General features: G+C 36.8%; 1 protein-coding gene across 12 annotated transcripts in view; it reads right to left on the bottom strand.

Annotated features, from left to right (window-relative positions):
• DOCK7 (dedicator of cytokinesis 7) overlaps positions 1 to 17,631 on the bottom strand; it is a 224,801-nt gene that overhangs the window by 179,943 nt on the left and 27,227 nt on the right. For all 12 annotated transcript variants that reach the window (XM_019449048.2, XM_019449049.2, XM_019449050.2 and 9 more), the window contains exons 3-7: positions 8,656 to 8,831; positions 8,399 to 8,467; positions 3,430 to 3,559; positions 3,122 to 3,334; positions 2,688 to 2,773 (exon numbers count right to left, since the gene is read on the bottom strand). In XM_019449048.2, coding sequence (XP_019304593.1) covers positions 2,688 to 2,773; positions 3,122 to 3,334; positions 3,430 to 3,559; positions 8,399 to 8,467; positions 8,656 to 8,831 — 674 coding nt within the window. The remainder of the gene's footprint in view (positions 1 to 2,687; positions 2,774 to 3,121; positions 3,335 to 3,429; positions 3,560 to 8,398; positions 8,468 to 8,655; positions 8,832 to 17,631) is intronic.

Genomic DNA, 17,631 nt, shown 5'->3' with positions numbered 1-17,631 from the left:
CCAGGATCTGGTGAACAGGGGACACTACACTGCAGGGCATTACAAGACCTCTTCTTAAGGCCACTACTTGAAACAGCAGGAGACATAGCCAACTTTCCTAACACACAGAAACAGACACAGAGAGTTAGACAAAATGAGGAGACAGAGGAATTTGTCACAAATGAAAGATATAGGACAAAAGAGAGCTAAACGAAACTGAAATAAGTCATATGCCTGACAGAGAATTTAAAGGAATGGTCATAAAGATACTGACAGAACTTGAGAAAAAGTGGAGGACCTCAGTGAGACCCATAACAAAGAGATAGAAAACATACAAAAGAACCAATCAGAGATGAAGAACTCAGTAACTAAAATTAAAAAGACACTAGATGGAATAAATAGGAGACTAGAGGAAACAGAGGAAAGGATTAGTGACCTGGATTAGAGGATCAGAGGACTGAGAAATGGAAAGCAATCAAGCTGAAGAGGAGAGAGGGAAACAAAATAATAAAAAATGAAGACAGACTTAAGGAACTCAGCAGCACCATCTAGCATAATAACATTTGCATTACAGGAATCCCAGAAGAAGAGAAAGGAACAGGGGCAGAAAATTTATTTGAAAAAATAATAGCTGAAAACTTCCCAAATCTGGGGAAGGAAACAGAAATCCAGATTGAGGAAGCACAGAGAGCCCCCAACAAAATCAACCCAAGGAGGTCCACACCAAGACGCATTGTAATTAAAATGGCAAAAAGCAGCGATAAAGCAGAGAATTTTAAAAGCAGCAAAAGAAAAGAAAAGTTACATACATACTAGGAAAACTCCATAAGGCTACCAGCTGATTGTTCAGCAGAAACTTGCAAGCCAAAGGGAATGGCAAGATATATTCAAAGTGCTGAAAGAAAAAAACCTGCAGCCAAGAACACTTTATCCAGCTATCATTAGAACAGAATGAGAGTAAAGAGGTTCCCAGACAAATAACAGTTAAAGGAATTCATGACCACTAAACCAGCCTTACAAGAAATTTTAAAGGGGATTCTTTGAGAGGAAAGACCATAAGCAGGAATAAGAAAAGTAGGAAGCACAAAAGCAGCAAAATTAAACATATCTGTAAAACTCAGTCAAGGATCCACAAAATAAAAAGATGTAAAGTAGGATACCTTTTATAAACATAGGTGGGGGGGGTGGTAAAGAATGGGTTCAAACTCAAGCAACTTAATATAGACTGCTTAGTCATAAGATGTTATACACAAACTTAATTGTAACCACAAATCAAAACCCAGTAACAGATATGCAAAAAATAAAGAGCTAGGGATCCAAGTATATCACTTAAGAAAGCTAGCAAATCATGAAAGAAGTGAGCAAGAGAAGAAAGGAACAGAGAGAATATAATGCTAAGTGAAATAATTCAATCAGTGAAAGAGAAAATCCATATGATTTCACTCACATGTGGAATTTAAAAAAAAACAAAAACAAACAAAAAACCAGAAACCAAACTGTTAACTACAGAGGACAAACAGATAGTTACCAGAGGGGAGGTGGGTAGGGAAGGAGGATGGGTGAAATAGGAGAAGGGGTTAACTGTACACTTATCATGATGAGCAATAAATAATATACAAAACTGCTGAATCACTATATTGTACACCAGAAGATAATATAATACTGTATGTTAACTATATTGGAATTAAAATTTTTAAAATAAATAAAAACAAATAAACCACTGACTTTAAAAGGGTGAATTTTATATTTAAATTATATCATAAGAAAGCTGTCAAAAAAAGCAAATAAAAAAACAAAAAAAGAATATGATCTTCAAAAGACTCAATGCACTAAAGCTCTAACAACTTTCTAGATAAATCTAACTAAATACATAATGCCTTAGCTTTCAAAGGAAGAAAACTGCCTAAGTTATCCAGACACGGAAGTGGTCTGTCCCTATGAGTTGCTCCTTTTAGAAAGTTCTATGTATTAAAACTTCCTTTTTCTTAAGTCAGAACTGGTAATTAACCATAATATTAACATGATACAATGAAAACAGCATCAAGGTGTTTTGTTTTTTTTTTTCAGTTACTGGGTGCAAAACAGTGAGCATGCCAGTCAGTTCACTTCCGCTAATGCTTTTGAATCTTGATTTCCTCATTTGTAAAATGAAGAAAATAATATATACCTTATAGAATTACACTGAAGACAAGATGAGTTAAAATAGAGAAATTAAAATAAAATAAAGCACTTTGTGAAGAATATAAATTCAGGACATTATCACTTCGATGACGTTAGATCAAAAGTCATTTAACTTTTTTACATAAAGAAAAATATAGAAACTCAGAATCTTCAAAACACCCACAAAGCCTACCATGTAGGCTTGTATAATCAAGTCTTTAAGGGAAAAGATACTTTGCCTTTATATTCCCCAAGCCAAGTACAGTGTCTGGTAAACACAAGAAATTCAGCAAATTTTTGTTCAAGTTTTAAGACTAATTATATAGCTGTGACAAAAAGTCATCTTCACCTGTGAGGCAAAAATGTTCTTAAAGCTTACCTTCATACAATAGTTTTAATGCTTAGTAGCATTTAAAATTACATATAGAAGAACAATACTTCTCAAAAGGACACAAATACAAGCATAAAATCTACTAGGATTGTTATACTAATACTCAAAATGTTATTTGAAAAATAAAAGCTATACAGTAAACAAAATAAATACTCACTTGAGTGATAAACATTTTACAAGAAGTCTTTGACCAAAATGCTCTTTGGGCACATCAGGAACACTAAGTCGTTCTATTGGCTCTTCCTACAAATTGACAAGCAATATTAAAATGAACATTCTTATCATATGTCAACCCTTTATAATTTTCTAAAAACTTATTTTATTAATCTAATACTTTTAGTCTTCACAACTGAGCAGAGAAAATAAGGACCAATTTACCCTCAAAGAGAACTCGTTAGATCCTAAATGTGCTCAATTCATAGAAATTATATTAAGTTATATATTAAGCATAATATATATATATTTCATTTACTAGAAGTTATACCTATGTTTCAGTTGTTTTATTCCCTATATTATTAGAATACTTTATGTGATATTCCCAAAATATCTATCTTAATAATCATCTGCTTCTTTATATATAAACATCTATACCTCATCTGGTGATGGGTGCAGAGCAAAGAGTTCCTTGTGACGGTTTGATTTCCTTTGGTCATCATTCTGACGGTCTATTTCTTCATTGGGCGTTCGATCAAGTAAATTAGGAAGCAGAGCATCAGGAAGCGAATTTTTCAAGTCAAAAATACTGCAGGCCCAGCTACCCCTTGGAGTATCATCTATTGACATTGAACGTCTTTTAAGATCATCCTGTCGTGCAAAACATTAAATATATTAATTAAGAAATTAAAAAATAAACTACTTTAAAATAATTTCTTGTAATAATTTAAAAATAAAAGTATTACTTGCTCATCCTGGTAGTTGTTGCCATCTGGAGCTTCATCAGATTCAAAGACCTGTTTTGGCAAACCTTTTTGCCTTTCTTTCTGTTTATCTAATGTATTAGGATTAAATCCTGTTCCCAGTTTATGATATCTATTCAAAATAAAATAGTTAAATACATATCAGTTTTTGGAAATTTTTCATTTTCATCATGATGTAATAAGCCCACTGTTCTCTGTATTACTTCTTTACATTAATAAGGATACATCCCAGCAGTTTTGATTGTGTCAAACATTTAACCAGAGTGATCGATTAGGAAGACTTCCATTCACAGTTCCTTTATTTCAACTAGAGAACAGATAATGAGATTCCAGAAGTAAACTATATTCTCCTTCTTTCCATGGGAACCATGTATATATAACTTAAGTTGTACTTTCAATTCAGAGTTGTACTTTCAATTCAGAGAACTTTTTTCTTTTCAGTAAAAAGAAAGAATGAGAAACCAGGTTAAAGAATAAAGTGAGAGAGTAGAAAATATGTATTACATTCATAACAATGTAAATTTTTTAAAGGCAGAAAAATATAAAGCACTGAATCTTAAAATTTCAAATAGCCAAAAAAGTTCCTATATCTCATTATGTATAAATGATCTTAAACAAGCTAAAACTGCAGACTTTAAAAAAATTTTTTTTAATGTTTATTTTTATTTTTGAGAGAGTGAGAGACAGAGCACAAGTGGGGGAAGGTCAGAAAGAGAGAGGGAGACACAGAGTTTGAAACAGGCTCTAGGCTCTGAGCTGACACGAGGCTCAAACTCAGGAACAGGGAGATCATGACCTGAGCCGAAGTTGGATGCTCAACCGACTGAGCCACCCGGGTGCCCCTGAGGCTGCAGACTTTTAAAATAAAAAACAGCAAGATCTCCACCACTGCATACATATATTACGTAACATATATTGTTACGTAATATATGTATTAGACTTAGAATAACTCTGAAATTAATGTAACTTTCTTGCCTAAAAACCCAATATCCAAGAGCATTCAACAGACACCAAAATCCAAGAGCAATTATTGTTCCACACTTCATATAGCCCAACTGGGGAAAATTTTAATTGGAGCAAAAACAATTATGATTACCAGAGGATGATATGGTTCTTGCCACCAGTGAATTTATGAAATAGTAAGGAATCACACTTGATATGAGTCATTCATATTGTGTCTTGTTGCTAAAGATATTAAAATAGCAGCTACACGATCATATCACTGCATAATCACAAAATAAAAGACAGCATTTTCCTCTGGAAGAACTAAAATAACGATATTCAATGTAATAACATAAAAGGTATTACTCAAAAGCAGATGTTTTACTCTTTCATGAAATTTTTAAAGTGTCTTAATTTGTGAAGTTGCATGTCTAAGCTGCTCTAACAAAAGAAATGTGTTGCATTCTGCCTCCTTTATGTCCTAAAAAATTAATTGACAGTATAAAATTCAAAAGAGCTGAGAATGACATGATTCATGATCAATAGTCTTTTTTCTTAAAGCTTCTTTTTTTTTAAGTTTATTTATTTATTTTGAGAGAGAGAGAGAGAGAGACAGAGAGTCAGGGGCAGAGAGAGAGAGAGAGAGAGAGAGAGAGAGAGAGAGAGAGAAATCCCAAGCAAGCTCTATGCTCTCAACGCAGAGCGCAACACAGGGCTGGAACTCATGAACTATGAGATCATGACCTGAGCCGAAACTAAGAGTCAGATGCTTAACCAGCTGAGCCACCCAGGTGCCCCAATCAATACTCATAAATTAACACTCTGACCTCCGGCTGGTTGCTATGATAAGGCTCTACAGGATTACCCATCCAACCCCATACACACACCACCATTGTTATGACCTCTTATCTCAGCATTCTCTCCCTCATTTATTCTATTCCAGTCACATCGACCTCTTTGCTATTCTTTGAACACCCGTAGCAGGCTTCCAGTATGGAGCCTCTGCATATGCTGTTCTCCCCTCTGCCTAATACATTCCTGAAATCCAAAGGGCTCACTTCCTTACTCCCTTCAGGTCTTGGCTCAAATTCACCTTATTAGTAAGGTCTCTTCTGATTAGTTCTACAAAGTAGGAAATTCAGCCCCTCTTCTTGGCTCTCCCCATCCCCCTCACCCTACATTTTTTTTCTCCATAAGAGTTACCTCCACCATACCTTTTGGCTTACTATTCCACCCTTTGGTCATGATGTCCACTTTGCCAATAAGACCATCTGCTGAGTTTTTTATATGTTTTCACTGAATAAAATATTAATTTCCAAAGATAACTAGTTGATTTTTACACGATTACCATATCCTTTCATGTCTCCTTGAGGATATATATATGTTTTAATGTTTATTTATATTTGAGAGAGAGAAAGAGAGACAGTGCACGAGCAGGGGAGGGGCAGAGAGATGGACACAGAATCCAAAGCAGGCACCAGGCTCTGAGCTGTCAGCACAGAGCCCGGCGCAGGGCTCACACTTACGAGCCATGAGATCATGACCTGAGCTGAAGGTGGACACTCAACTGACTGAGCCACCCAGGCGCCGCTCTATTGCCAACTTTCAATTGTTAGTTCTGTTATTTGTAGTTTGATAATTCTTTTGAAGCATGCTGATCTTCATCAAATAGCTGGCAATTTGGGGTTCTGTGTTCATTTTTAAATTTATAACCCCATATCTGTCTGGAAATACTGTATCTGCCTCGCTCACCCCATATCCGGTGGTTGTGGAGAAGAAGCAAATCATGCTGCCAGGCAGAATCTGCCAGTATCTACTTTTCCAGGAATGAAGGGTTCCTTCTTCTTCCATGGCATGCCCACCCTGGCCACTATATTAACAGCTCAAGACCCATAATGCTCTAAAATGAGCTCTAAAAATGATGCTCTAAAAATGAGGCAGATACCTCTGCAGCAGCCACTCCTGTATAAACAGGGTACAGGGGATTTCAAAGTAACCGAATGTCAAACAGTTACCCGAGGTCTCCCTTCCATTGCCTCAATTCACTGTTTCTGAGCTTAAAGTGCTACCAAGGCTTCTTCATATATCTTCTCCTTAGATTATTCTGCATTATGGTTTCCTCTTATGTTCCAATCACACCTATCTTCTATCTTTCAGGGATACTTTATTTTTTTTTTTTATTTTTTTTTTTTTTTAATTTTTTTTTTTAACGTTTATTTATTTTTGAGACAGAGAGAGACAGAGCATGAACGGGGGAGGGGCAGAGAGAGAGGGAGACACAGAATCGGAAGCAGGCTCCAGGCTCTGAGCCATCAGCCCAGAGCCCGACGCGGGGCTTGAACTCACGGACCGCGAGATCGTGACCTGAGCTGAAGTCGGACGCTTAACCGACTGAGCCACCCAGGCGCCCCTCAGGGATACTTTAAAACTTGTAGTCCAATAAAAGTACCCCCTTTGCCATTTACTATACCGCCAATAATAAATAATATCTGATGTAACAGAAAAAATGTAAGCATCAGAATCTGATGCTCCTAGCTTCTAATCTTGGCTATCCTATTTTCTGGTTGTGGGACCTCAAAGACATTACTTAACTGCTCTGAGCCTGAACAATCTTATCTGTTGGAAACTTAACTGAGATAAAGTGCCCAATAAAATGCCCTACACATAGTAAGTACCCAAAAATGTTAACTAACTTACCTCTTTGTCTAAACCAAGGTCAGCACCCCATGATGGGAGTTAAGTAGCAGACTCCATGATTCTGAGATTAATGTTTATATTATATTAAGATTTCTGATTAGAAGTTTTCAACATACATGCATAGAAGTAAAGATTTTTGAGTTATTTGACAGAGAAACAGTTTTATTCACTAATAAATCTAGTTATTGAAATCCTTATCAAAATTGTAAGTTCATAAAAACAGCTCTTCTTTATAATGGGTAACAGACTGGCTTTTATTAGGTCACACTAAAACTAAAAAGCATGTCAGCAGTATCCCCAAGTGATGCTTAACATAATATTAAACCCAGTGAAATAAGACAGCAGCCTTAAGGACAAAACAATAAGCAAAGGATACATCACTGTTGCTAGTACAAGTTAGCACAGATAACTTCATTTTTGAAAACTATGTCATAACAGAATTCTCCACTACTTCAGTCATTATATTTCCTTTAGAAAAATAAAAGAAGGCTAAGAATTTTCAGTATGAAGACTTTTAATTATGCAAATTAAAATTAGCAAAGGAAACTTTTATTTCTTAATCTGATTTGATATCTCAAACACCATCCATTAGAAAAATAAATTTTGTGGGAGAACAAAACATTATTTTTTTAAAATATTTACCTGATTAGACGTACAGGTCAAGGATCTATAAATATTTAGTTAGTTAATAAAGGGTAGAGGCCTTTCAAACAGCTTGATCTAGAAAACAGGCTATTCAATTTAACTTAACTATTTAAGTTTCAATAAACTGGATTCTTTTTGAGAAATACAAATTATTCATCAATACCTACCCATGAATTCCCAAAAGAATTAGACTATAAGTTATTATAATTATATATTATTAGTTATTAATGACCTATGATAATACAGAAATACTACTGACAAACATATTGTTTTACAAGGAAAGTAAGTGAAGTAAGCAGCAGTAATTGCAGAACTCCTAACCAGAACAGATCTATAAACAAAAGATTCTTCTTGCTTCTTCAACTGTTTTTTCAAATGAATTTTCAGGTCTCATAATTTTTTTTTTTTTAAGTTTTATTTATGTTTGAGAGAGAGCAAGTGGGAGAGGGACAGAGGAGGGTCTGAAGAGGGCTCTGCATTGACAGCAGCAAGCCCAATGTGGGGCTTGAACTCATGAACCAGGAGATTATGACCTGAGCTGAAGTCAGAAGCTCAACCAACTAAGCCACCCAGGTGCTCCAGGTCTCATAATTATTATTAATCTACCTTAATACATTTATACATCCTACTCAGTATTTTTTAATGTTATAATAAATATATGACTTACTTTCTGATCACAATTGCCCAGTCTTCTGTATAACTTCTTATACAATCTCTAACATGTGGATCCATTTCACTATTTCAAAAAAGAAAATACATTAGTAATTTCGTAAGGAAAGCATTGATGTCTGTGAATTTGGTTGCTGCAGTTCATGGTCATATAATAGGAAACACCACCACCACAAGAAATAGGACCCAAGTAAAATCAAGCAAGGTAATCTTTCCAGTTACACTAAAATCAAATATAGGTAAAGGTCTCCTTACCTTTCTTCAGGTACAGCTGAAACAAGGGTTCTACAGTCCCTAGGACTATAAACAACTTCAATGTCATCTGGAGGGAATTCAATCAAATCCCTTAAAGGCCCAGAATCCACAGCTAAAGGATGAGTAATGAGGTATTCTTCCAAATCCACCGGATCCACTGCTTCAGTAAGGGGCACCTATTTTTATAAAGAGGGGTGGGTGTGAGAGGTGAGTAGAAAAGAAGAGGTGGATGTGAAAATTTTACACTTTAAGCAAAAGAAATTTATTATTTTAAAAAAGACACATTTTTGTAGTCATTTCTAAACGTTACTTCTAAAATGTCAGCAGAGGGGCACCTGGGTGGCTCAGTCTATTAAGCACCAGACTCTTGTTTTCAGCTCAGGTCATGAACTCGCAGTTTCTGAGATCGAGCCCCATAATGGACTCTGTGCTGACAGCTCGGAGCCCGTTTGGGCTCGCTCTCTCTCTGCCCCTCTCCCACTCACACACGTGCATGCATACACACACACTGTGTCTCTCTCAAAATAAATAAATAAACATTTTAAAAAATATAATAATGGGTACTTGGGTAGCTCAGTCAGTTGAGCATCTGACTTCAGCTCAGGTCACTATCTCACGGTTGGGAAGTTTGACCCCGGCATGGGGCTTGCCACTGTCTGTGCAGAGCCTGCTTCAGATCCTCTGTCCCCCTCTCACTCTGCCCCTCCCTCACTCATGCTCTGTCTCTCAAAAATAAACATAAAAAAAAAAGGATAAAATAAAATGTCAGCAGAAGTTCAGCCAGATGTACTAAAGAAACCACAAAGTGTTGGCCGCCTTCTACTTGTTTATTCTTTGGGTCATACTATAATCTTCTGGCTTAGATTTTGCCCATTCCCCTCACATAAAATTGGTAAAGATAATTAACAGTTTTAGAATACAGTGACAAAATGCTCTTCAGAAGGATTCTTTTTTTGTTTTTTATATCTTTGAAATTATCATTGCTAAGTTCCTAAGCAGCGCTTTTACCTTATTGGTTGTTATTGTTAATTATTCTAGTAAAACTACATAAACCAGTCTGTGGTAGGCTGAAAATGGTCCTCCAAAGATCTCCACATCCCAACCCATGGACCTTAGATGACAAAAAATAAAAAATAAATACAAATAAAAGGGTATTTGAAGATATGATTAAGGATGTTAAAATGGGGATATTATTCTGGATTATATGAGTGGGTCCTAAGTGCAATCATATATGTCTTCATATGAAGACAGAGGCTATTTGGACCACACAGAGGAGAAAGCCATATGAAGACACAGCAAAGAGAAATTTGAAGATTCTGGCCTTAGACAGAAGTGATACGGCCTCAAGCAGCCACCAAAATCTGAATGAGGCAAGGAACTGATTCTGAAGGAAGCCTCTGAAGGGAGTGTATATAACTTCACCAAAACCTTGATTTCTGCCCACTGATATCAGGATCTGGACTCCAGTACTGTGAGAGAATAAATTTCTGTTGCTTTAAGCCACACAGTTTGTGGTAATTTGTTCCAGCAGCCACAGGAAACTAATAGTAAAAGTATCTATTAGCAATAATAGAATATTCTCGGAATTCCTTAGCCACAATGAAATTATACTTTTTAATAAGATACTCTACTTCCTATCTGACACAAGAAAAAATTTTCAAGCAAAACCATGAAGAATTATATAACAAATGTGCAGTTGTAGAACAATGAAAATATGAACATGTAATTTCACAGGATGTTCAACTGGATAAAAACACTGAGACTTGCAGGTATATGTCACTAAATAGAGGTGCATTAATCTATGCTGCTTTGGACTGAACAACTAGCAACAGGTAAAGCAACATTTTAAAGACAGTTAAGTAAAACAATAAATAACTAGCATATCATAAACACTCAAAGACAGTAGCTATTATTATCATTACATGTGTTTTCATTCAAACTCTCCTAAACCCTGTACGCTAGAGATAATCAGTATTTCAATTCTACAAATAAAGGCATTTGTGCTCAAAGAAGTCAAACTCCTGAAAATAAAGGAGCCACAAATGACAGAGCAAAATTTTAAAATGCGTCTTCAAGGGGTGCCTAGCTGGCTCAGTTGGTAGAGCAGGCAACTCTCAATCTCAGGGTTGTGAGTTCAAGCCCCACGTTGGGCATGGAGTCTACTTAAAAAAAGCGGGGGGGGGGGGGGGGGGGAGGTCGGTCTTCAAGTTCTTAAATTCATGGGTTTTCTCTCATAAGCATCCTATCTTACCTATTCTCTCAAGTACATAATATGCTATCATGGTGTTCTTAATACAGGGAAAGAAGCAATTCAATAGGGAAATGGAATATTTTTCAACCAAATTGCTGAAAAAACTGGATATCTATATTGGGGGGAATGAATCTCCATCCTTACATCACAATATATTCAAACTGAGATGGATCATAGACATAAATATAAATACTAAAACCATAAAACTGCTAGAAGGAAACATAGGAGAACATCTTCATGATTTGGGAGTAAGCAAAAGTTTCTTAGACATGACATAGAAATAATCATAAAAGAAAAATCTGATATATCTAAAGACAGTTAAGAAAATGAACAGACAAGGGGCGCCTGGGTGGCTCAGTCGGTTAAGCGTCCGACTTCGGCTCATGTCACGATCTCGCGGTATGTGAGTTCGAGCCCCGCGTCGGGCTCTGTGCTGACAGCTCAGAGCCTGGAGCCTGCTTCAAATTCTGTGTCTCCCTCTCTCTCTGACCCTCCCCCGTTCATGCTCTGTCTCTCTCTGTCTCAACAATAAATAAATGTTAAAAAAAAAAAAAATTAAAAAAAAAAAAAAAAAGAAAATGAACAGACAAGCCCCACTGAGCGAAAATATTCACAAAACATATTTAACAAGAGATTGGTGTCTAGAATATATGAAGAAGTCCTACATCTCGGGGCGCCTGGGTGGCTCAGTTGGTTGAGCTTCCGACTTCAGCTCACGTCATGATCTCACAGTTTGTGAGTTCGGCCCCATGTCGGGCTCTGTGCTAACAGATCGGAGCCTGGAGACTGCTTCGGATTCTGTATCTCCCTCTCTCTCTGACCCTCCCCTGTTCATGCTCTGTCTCTCTCTCTCTCAAAAATAAATAAACATTAAAAAAAAATTTTTTTAGTATTAAAAAAAAAGAAGTCCTACATCTCAATAATAACAGAACAAACCACCTCTCAAATGGGGGAGAAAAGCTGATAAGACATTCACAAAGGAAGATAGAGGAATGGCCAGTTAGCACATTAAAAAGTGTTAAACACTCAAAGTCACAAAAGACACACTTCCACTTCCTGGCAGATGGAGTAGACATATTTTTCCCTATTCTTCCCACTAATTAAAACTACAAACCCTGGACAGTCTATATAAAATAAACATCAGAAGACTCCAAGGGCAGCTGGCTGGCTCAGTCAGTTACACGTCTGACTCCTGGTTTCGGCTCAGGTCATAATCTCACAGTTTCATGAGTTTGAGCCCAGTGTTGGTCTCTATGCTGGCAGTGCGGAGCCTGCTTGGGATTCTCTCTTTCCCTCTCTCTCTGCCCCTCCCCTGTTCATGCACAGTCCCTATCTCAGAATAAATAAACTGAAAAAAAAAAAAGACTGTATGGGGCCCCTGAGTGGCTCAGTTGGTTAAAAGCTTCTGACTTCAGCTCAGGTCATGATCTCATGGTTCGTGGGTTCGAGTCCCACGTTAGACTCTGTGCTGACAGCTCAGAGCCGGGAGCCTGCTTCAGCTTCTGTGTCTCCCTCTCACTTTTTTCCCCTCCCCTGCTCACACCCTGTCTGTCTGTCTCTTTTTCTCTTTCTAAAATAAACATTTTTTTCAAGACTCTAAAAGGTAGAGGGGCGCCTGGGTGGCGCCGTCGGTTAAGCGTCCGACTTCAGCCAGGTCACGATCTCGCGGTCCGTGAGTTCGAGCCCCGCGTCAGGCTCTGGGCTGATGGCTCGGAGCCTGTTTCCGATTCTGTGTCTCCCTCTCTCTCTGCCCCTCCCCCGTTCATGCTCTGTCTCTCTCTGTCCCAAAAATAAAAATTAAAAAGGTTGAAAAAAAAAATTAAAAAAAAAAAAAAAAAAAGACTCTAAAAGGTAGAGAAAAAGGCAAATCAGCAGGGATCTTGGAATGCAAGGAATGGCACAACAGTGGGTTACCTAAAATTTCTTTTTGCCTTATGTACTCCAGACTTGTAGCTAGAAAAGCTCACAAACCAGAAACACCAAAAAAGATGATGCAAGCTGGGGTTAGCGGAAGCCCCAACAAAATCCTGTTCTTCCCAGCCAAAGGACCAAGAAAGGGGCAACAAAGCAAAATAGAAAAGTTTTAGACAATAATCACTCTACTGCAGCCAAACACAATGTGAAAAACTGTGGACCCACCCTATCTACACAAGCAAGGCCAAGTGGAAAGCTAGACTTCACCCTCACAAAGCTGTGACAAGGCATCCAACACTCCTCACCAAGCATGGTATCACAGAAATCAGAGGAGGGAACTAAGATTCTCATACCTCCTGGGAGGTATGAGCCTTCCACCCCCACAGTGTCAGTGGAGACCACATAGGGACTACTCATATGCAGTAATAACAAGGCACTTCTTCCTCTTACAAGGCACTTCCTCCTCTTATTGCTTATCTAAGAAGGTCTACATATAATACAATAAAGGTAAAGGGATGGAAAGGTACATAAAATTTCTAGACTTCACCTAAATTGGTAAAATGTCAATACCAGTTTTGTGATTAATTATGTGCATATAATATCTTAAGCAACCATTAAAAAGGCTATACAAAGACACGCAATCAATAACACTATAGATAAATCAAAATGGAATTATAAAAAATGTTCAGGTAACCCACAGGAAGATTAAAAAAAAACAGAAAAACAAAAAACAGAGAGAACAAACAAAAGTTAAAATGGCAGACTAAAGCCCTAGCAGAATAATAACATTAAATGTAAATGATCTACATACACCAATCAAAAGAGAATGACAGAATGAATTTTAAAATATGACCCACCTGTATGGTGTACAAAATATTCACTTCAAATAAGACAATATAAGGAAGTTAAAATAGGGGAATGGAAAAAAATATACCATACAGACATTAATCAAAAGAAAGCAGAAGTCACTGTATTAGCATCAGTTAAGTAGACTTGAAAGCAAAGCAAAGTAGTATATAAAAAGGGCCATTACCAGGGTGCCTGGGTAGCCCAGTCAGTTAAGCGTCTCTTGATCTCAGCTCAGGTCATGATCTCACAGTTTGCAGAATGGACCACAGAGCCTGCTTGGGATTCTTTCTCTCCCTCTCTCTCTCTCTGACCCTCCCTTGCTTGTGCACGCTCTCTTTCTCTCTTTCTCAAAATAAATAAATAAACTTTAAAAAGGGGGGGAGGACATTACCTGATGATAATAGCTATGATCCAACATGAAGACACAGCAATCTTAAAGGTGTATGTACTAAATAACTATAAATTATGTGAAACAAAAACTAACAGAACTGAAAGGAAAAATAAGACATATCTACAATTATAACTGGAAACTTCAAGACATCTCTCTCTCTCGACAACTGATAGACAACCAAAGAGAAAACCAACAAGGATATGGTAAAACTCAACAGCAACATCAACTAACAGGATTTAACTGACATTTATAGAACAGTCTACCCGATAACAACAGAATAAACACTCTTTTCAAAACCCCAAAATGCATAGAGGTGCCTGCATGGCTCAGTCAGTTAAGTGTCTGACTCTTGATTTCAGCTCAGGTCCTGATCTCAAGGTCATGAGATTGAGCCCCAGGAGAGATTCTCCTATCCCTCTCCCTCAGCCCCTCCCCTACTTGCTGTCTCTCTCACAGAATAAATAAACATGGAAAAAAAAAAAAAAGCCCAAAAAAGCATATACCAAGACAGACCATATCCTGAGGCATAAAACCAACCTCGACAAATTTAAAAGACCTGAAATCAGAGTGTATTCTCTGACCATAACATAATCAAATTAGAAATTAGCAACAGAAAGATAACAGGAAAATCTCCAAACACTTAGAAACTAAATAATGCACTTCCAAATAACCTATGAGTCACAGAAGTCTGAAAAGTGAAATTTAAAAAACATACCGAACTAAATGAAAATACATAATAAAATTTGTAGAATCAGGGAAATGCAACCAAAAACACAAGATACTAGTTCATATCCATCATTGGAAAACAAGTGCAGGAGAGGATATAAAGAAATTGGAAACCTTTTGAATGTTCCAAAATATCACACCAAAAAAGAGAATTACCATATGATCTACTAATTCCATGTCTATGTACTCCACCCAAAAATTGCAAATCAAGACTCAGATTACTTGTATGCTCGTATTCATAGCAGCAATACTACCAACAGCCAAAAGGTGCAAACAACCCAATGTTCATCAACAGATGAATGGATAAACAAAATGTGATATACACATAAAATGGTATATTCTTCAGTCTTAACATGGATGAAACTTTGAAGCATTGCTGAGTGAAATACACCAGAGACAAAAAGACAAATATCATATGATGGTACTTTATGTGGTACATAGAGGAGATAAATTTATAGAGACAGAAATAGAATAAATATAACTGGGGACTGGAAAGAGAGGGAAACAGGGAGTTATTATTTCATGAGTACGAGGTGTCAGCTTGGGATAATGAAAAATTTCTGGCAATGGATAGTAGTAATAGTGGTGATAATTGCACAACATTGTGAATGTACTTAATGCCACTGAACTGTATACCTAGAAATGGTTAAAATGATCAATTTTATGTTATGTATAGTTTACCACAATACAAATAGATACTATACAAAAAGATAGATAGATAGATAGATAGATGATTGATAGATAGACAGATACAAAGACACACAGACAGACAGATTTAAGTGAACCTTTTTTTTAATCTTTTTAAGTCAATGCTTCTCTGCCCAGGTATTACTTGCAGGGCAGCACACCTTTCAGGATTCAAAGTGTCACAAACGACTATTCATTGAAAATAAAGACAAAATTTGGGAGTCCTTGTATATGTCTAATTCAGAATTAATCTTCCCTCAAAGAATGACCAGCCATATCAAAAGTAAGTCTTAGGGTAGGGAAGGAAGCTATGACACTCTCTTTAAAACACTAAATATAGGATAAATGATCTTGTTCCCCAAACTCACACAGGTCACTGGCTTTCAAGGTACGGTATTAGTTAGACTTGGATCATGGAAACAAATTTATTTTTGATACAACTATCTCCCTTCTTTCTGATGCCCAGCAGAGACAGATGCTTGGGTTAGTCTTGGAATATGATGATGAACTGATTACAATTATAAATTATTTTGCAAGGCTCCAAGGAAAAATCCTGTATTCACTGACCCAAGGCAAGAGACTGCAACATGATTTTATAAAAGAAAGTGGCTGGGCAATACCTAGGGTTAAAGGGTGATGAGAAGCAATAGTGAAACACTACAAAACCTCTCACAGGCAATGTTAAGATATTGTCTTATTTCAACAATCATTGTGTTGGAATTTGACATATTTAGTGTTTAAGATCTCTTTCAATCCTTTCTGGTACACCATCAAAAATTCTGGTATTTGATCAGAGATTGTTTTGGGCTGGGGCAGAGGAGGATACAAGGGTGATAAGCTGAAGAGTTTCTTTTTGAGGTGATGAAAATGTTCTGAATTGACTGTGGAGATTGTTGCACATTTCTGTGAACGTATTAAATCCACTGATTTTGTCAATTAAATGGGTGAATTGTTTGGTATGTGAATTAAAACTCAATAAGGCTGTTAAAACAGAATCTAATCAGTTATAGGAAATACAGAAGATAGAAGAACGAGTCTATAAGGGAAGAAATTTCAAAAAGGTTGAACCAGAATCTAATCAGTTACAGGAAATGATACAGAAACAAGTCTACAAAAAAGCAAACATAAAATCCAAAAGGCAGGCAAGTCTATAAGACAACTAATTTGATTTTCTCAACAAGTCAATGGCATAAAATCAAACAAAGTTAGAAGCTGGGGGAGGCAGGGGCGCCTGAGTGTCTCAGTCAGTTAAGGATCTGACTCTTGATTTTGGCTCAGGTCAACATCTCATGAGTTCGAGTCCCACAAAAGGCTCTACACTGACACTCCAGAGCCTGCTTGGGATTTCTCTCTACCTCTCTCTCTGACCCTCCCCACTTTGCTCTCTCTCTCTCTCTCAAAAAAATAAATAAATAAAAATTAAAAAGTTAAAGAAGAAGGAGAAGGAGAAGAAGTAGTAGTAGTAGTTGTTGGGGGAGGGAGAAAATGCTTTGTTTGTTTTTGGTTTGGTTTTAACATAAGTGATCTAAGACTAAATCCCATCTATAAATTTTATTTGGATCTCCATTTGAATAAACCAACTATGAAGATATTTATGAGATAATCAAAGAAATCTAGCATGTACTGTATATAAGATGATACCAAGGAATTACTGATAATTTTGTTAAGTGTGATAACAGCATTGTGGTTAAGTAAGAAAATAACAATGTCTACACTAGTCTATTTCTGTGTATGTTTAAAGATTCTCGTAGTTTAAAAAAGTACTTTACCAGTGAGAATGCAAGAAGAAAAATTGCAGTCATCAAGCTCTGACAACCCTTTGAAGGAACTGTGTTGCAAAGAAGAGCAAAGATATACCGGAGGCTGGGGACAGGTAGAAAGAAATGTAGGGCAAAATAGCAGGATTTTTTTTCATGGGAGAAATAATAGTATGTTTGTATACTGATGGGAATGATCAGGAAAATAAAGAGCAAAGGTGATAAAAGAGAAGAGAGAATTCTTAAAGTACTATATTTGAATAACAGAGAAGCAGGGATTAACTAATCCCTCCACTTGTTCACTAGTGGTTCATCTAGAGTAACAAGTAAACAGGTAGACTACATGGGTACAGATGACAATCGGTGAACACAAATGCTGGTAGGAGTATGTGGAAGTTCTT

This window comes from Panthera pardus, unplaced genomic scaffold, assembly GCF_024362965.1.
Source record: "Panthera pardus isolate Hobbes unplaced genomic scaffold, ASM2436296v1 HiC_scaffold_11, whole genome shotgun sequence".
NCBI lineage: Eukaryota > Metazoa > Chordata > Mammalia > Carnivora > Felidae > Panthera > Panthera pardus.
This window is presented reverse-complemented; position numbering and strand designations above follow the sequence as displayed.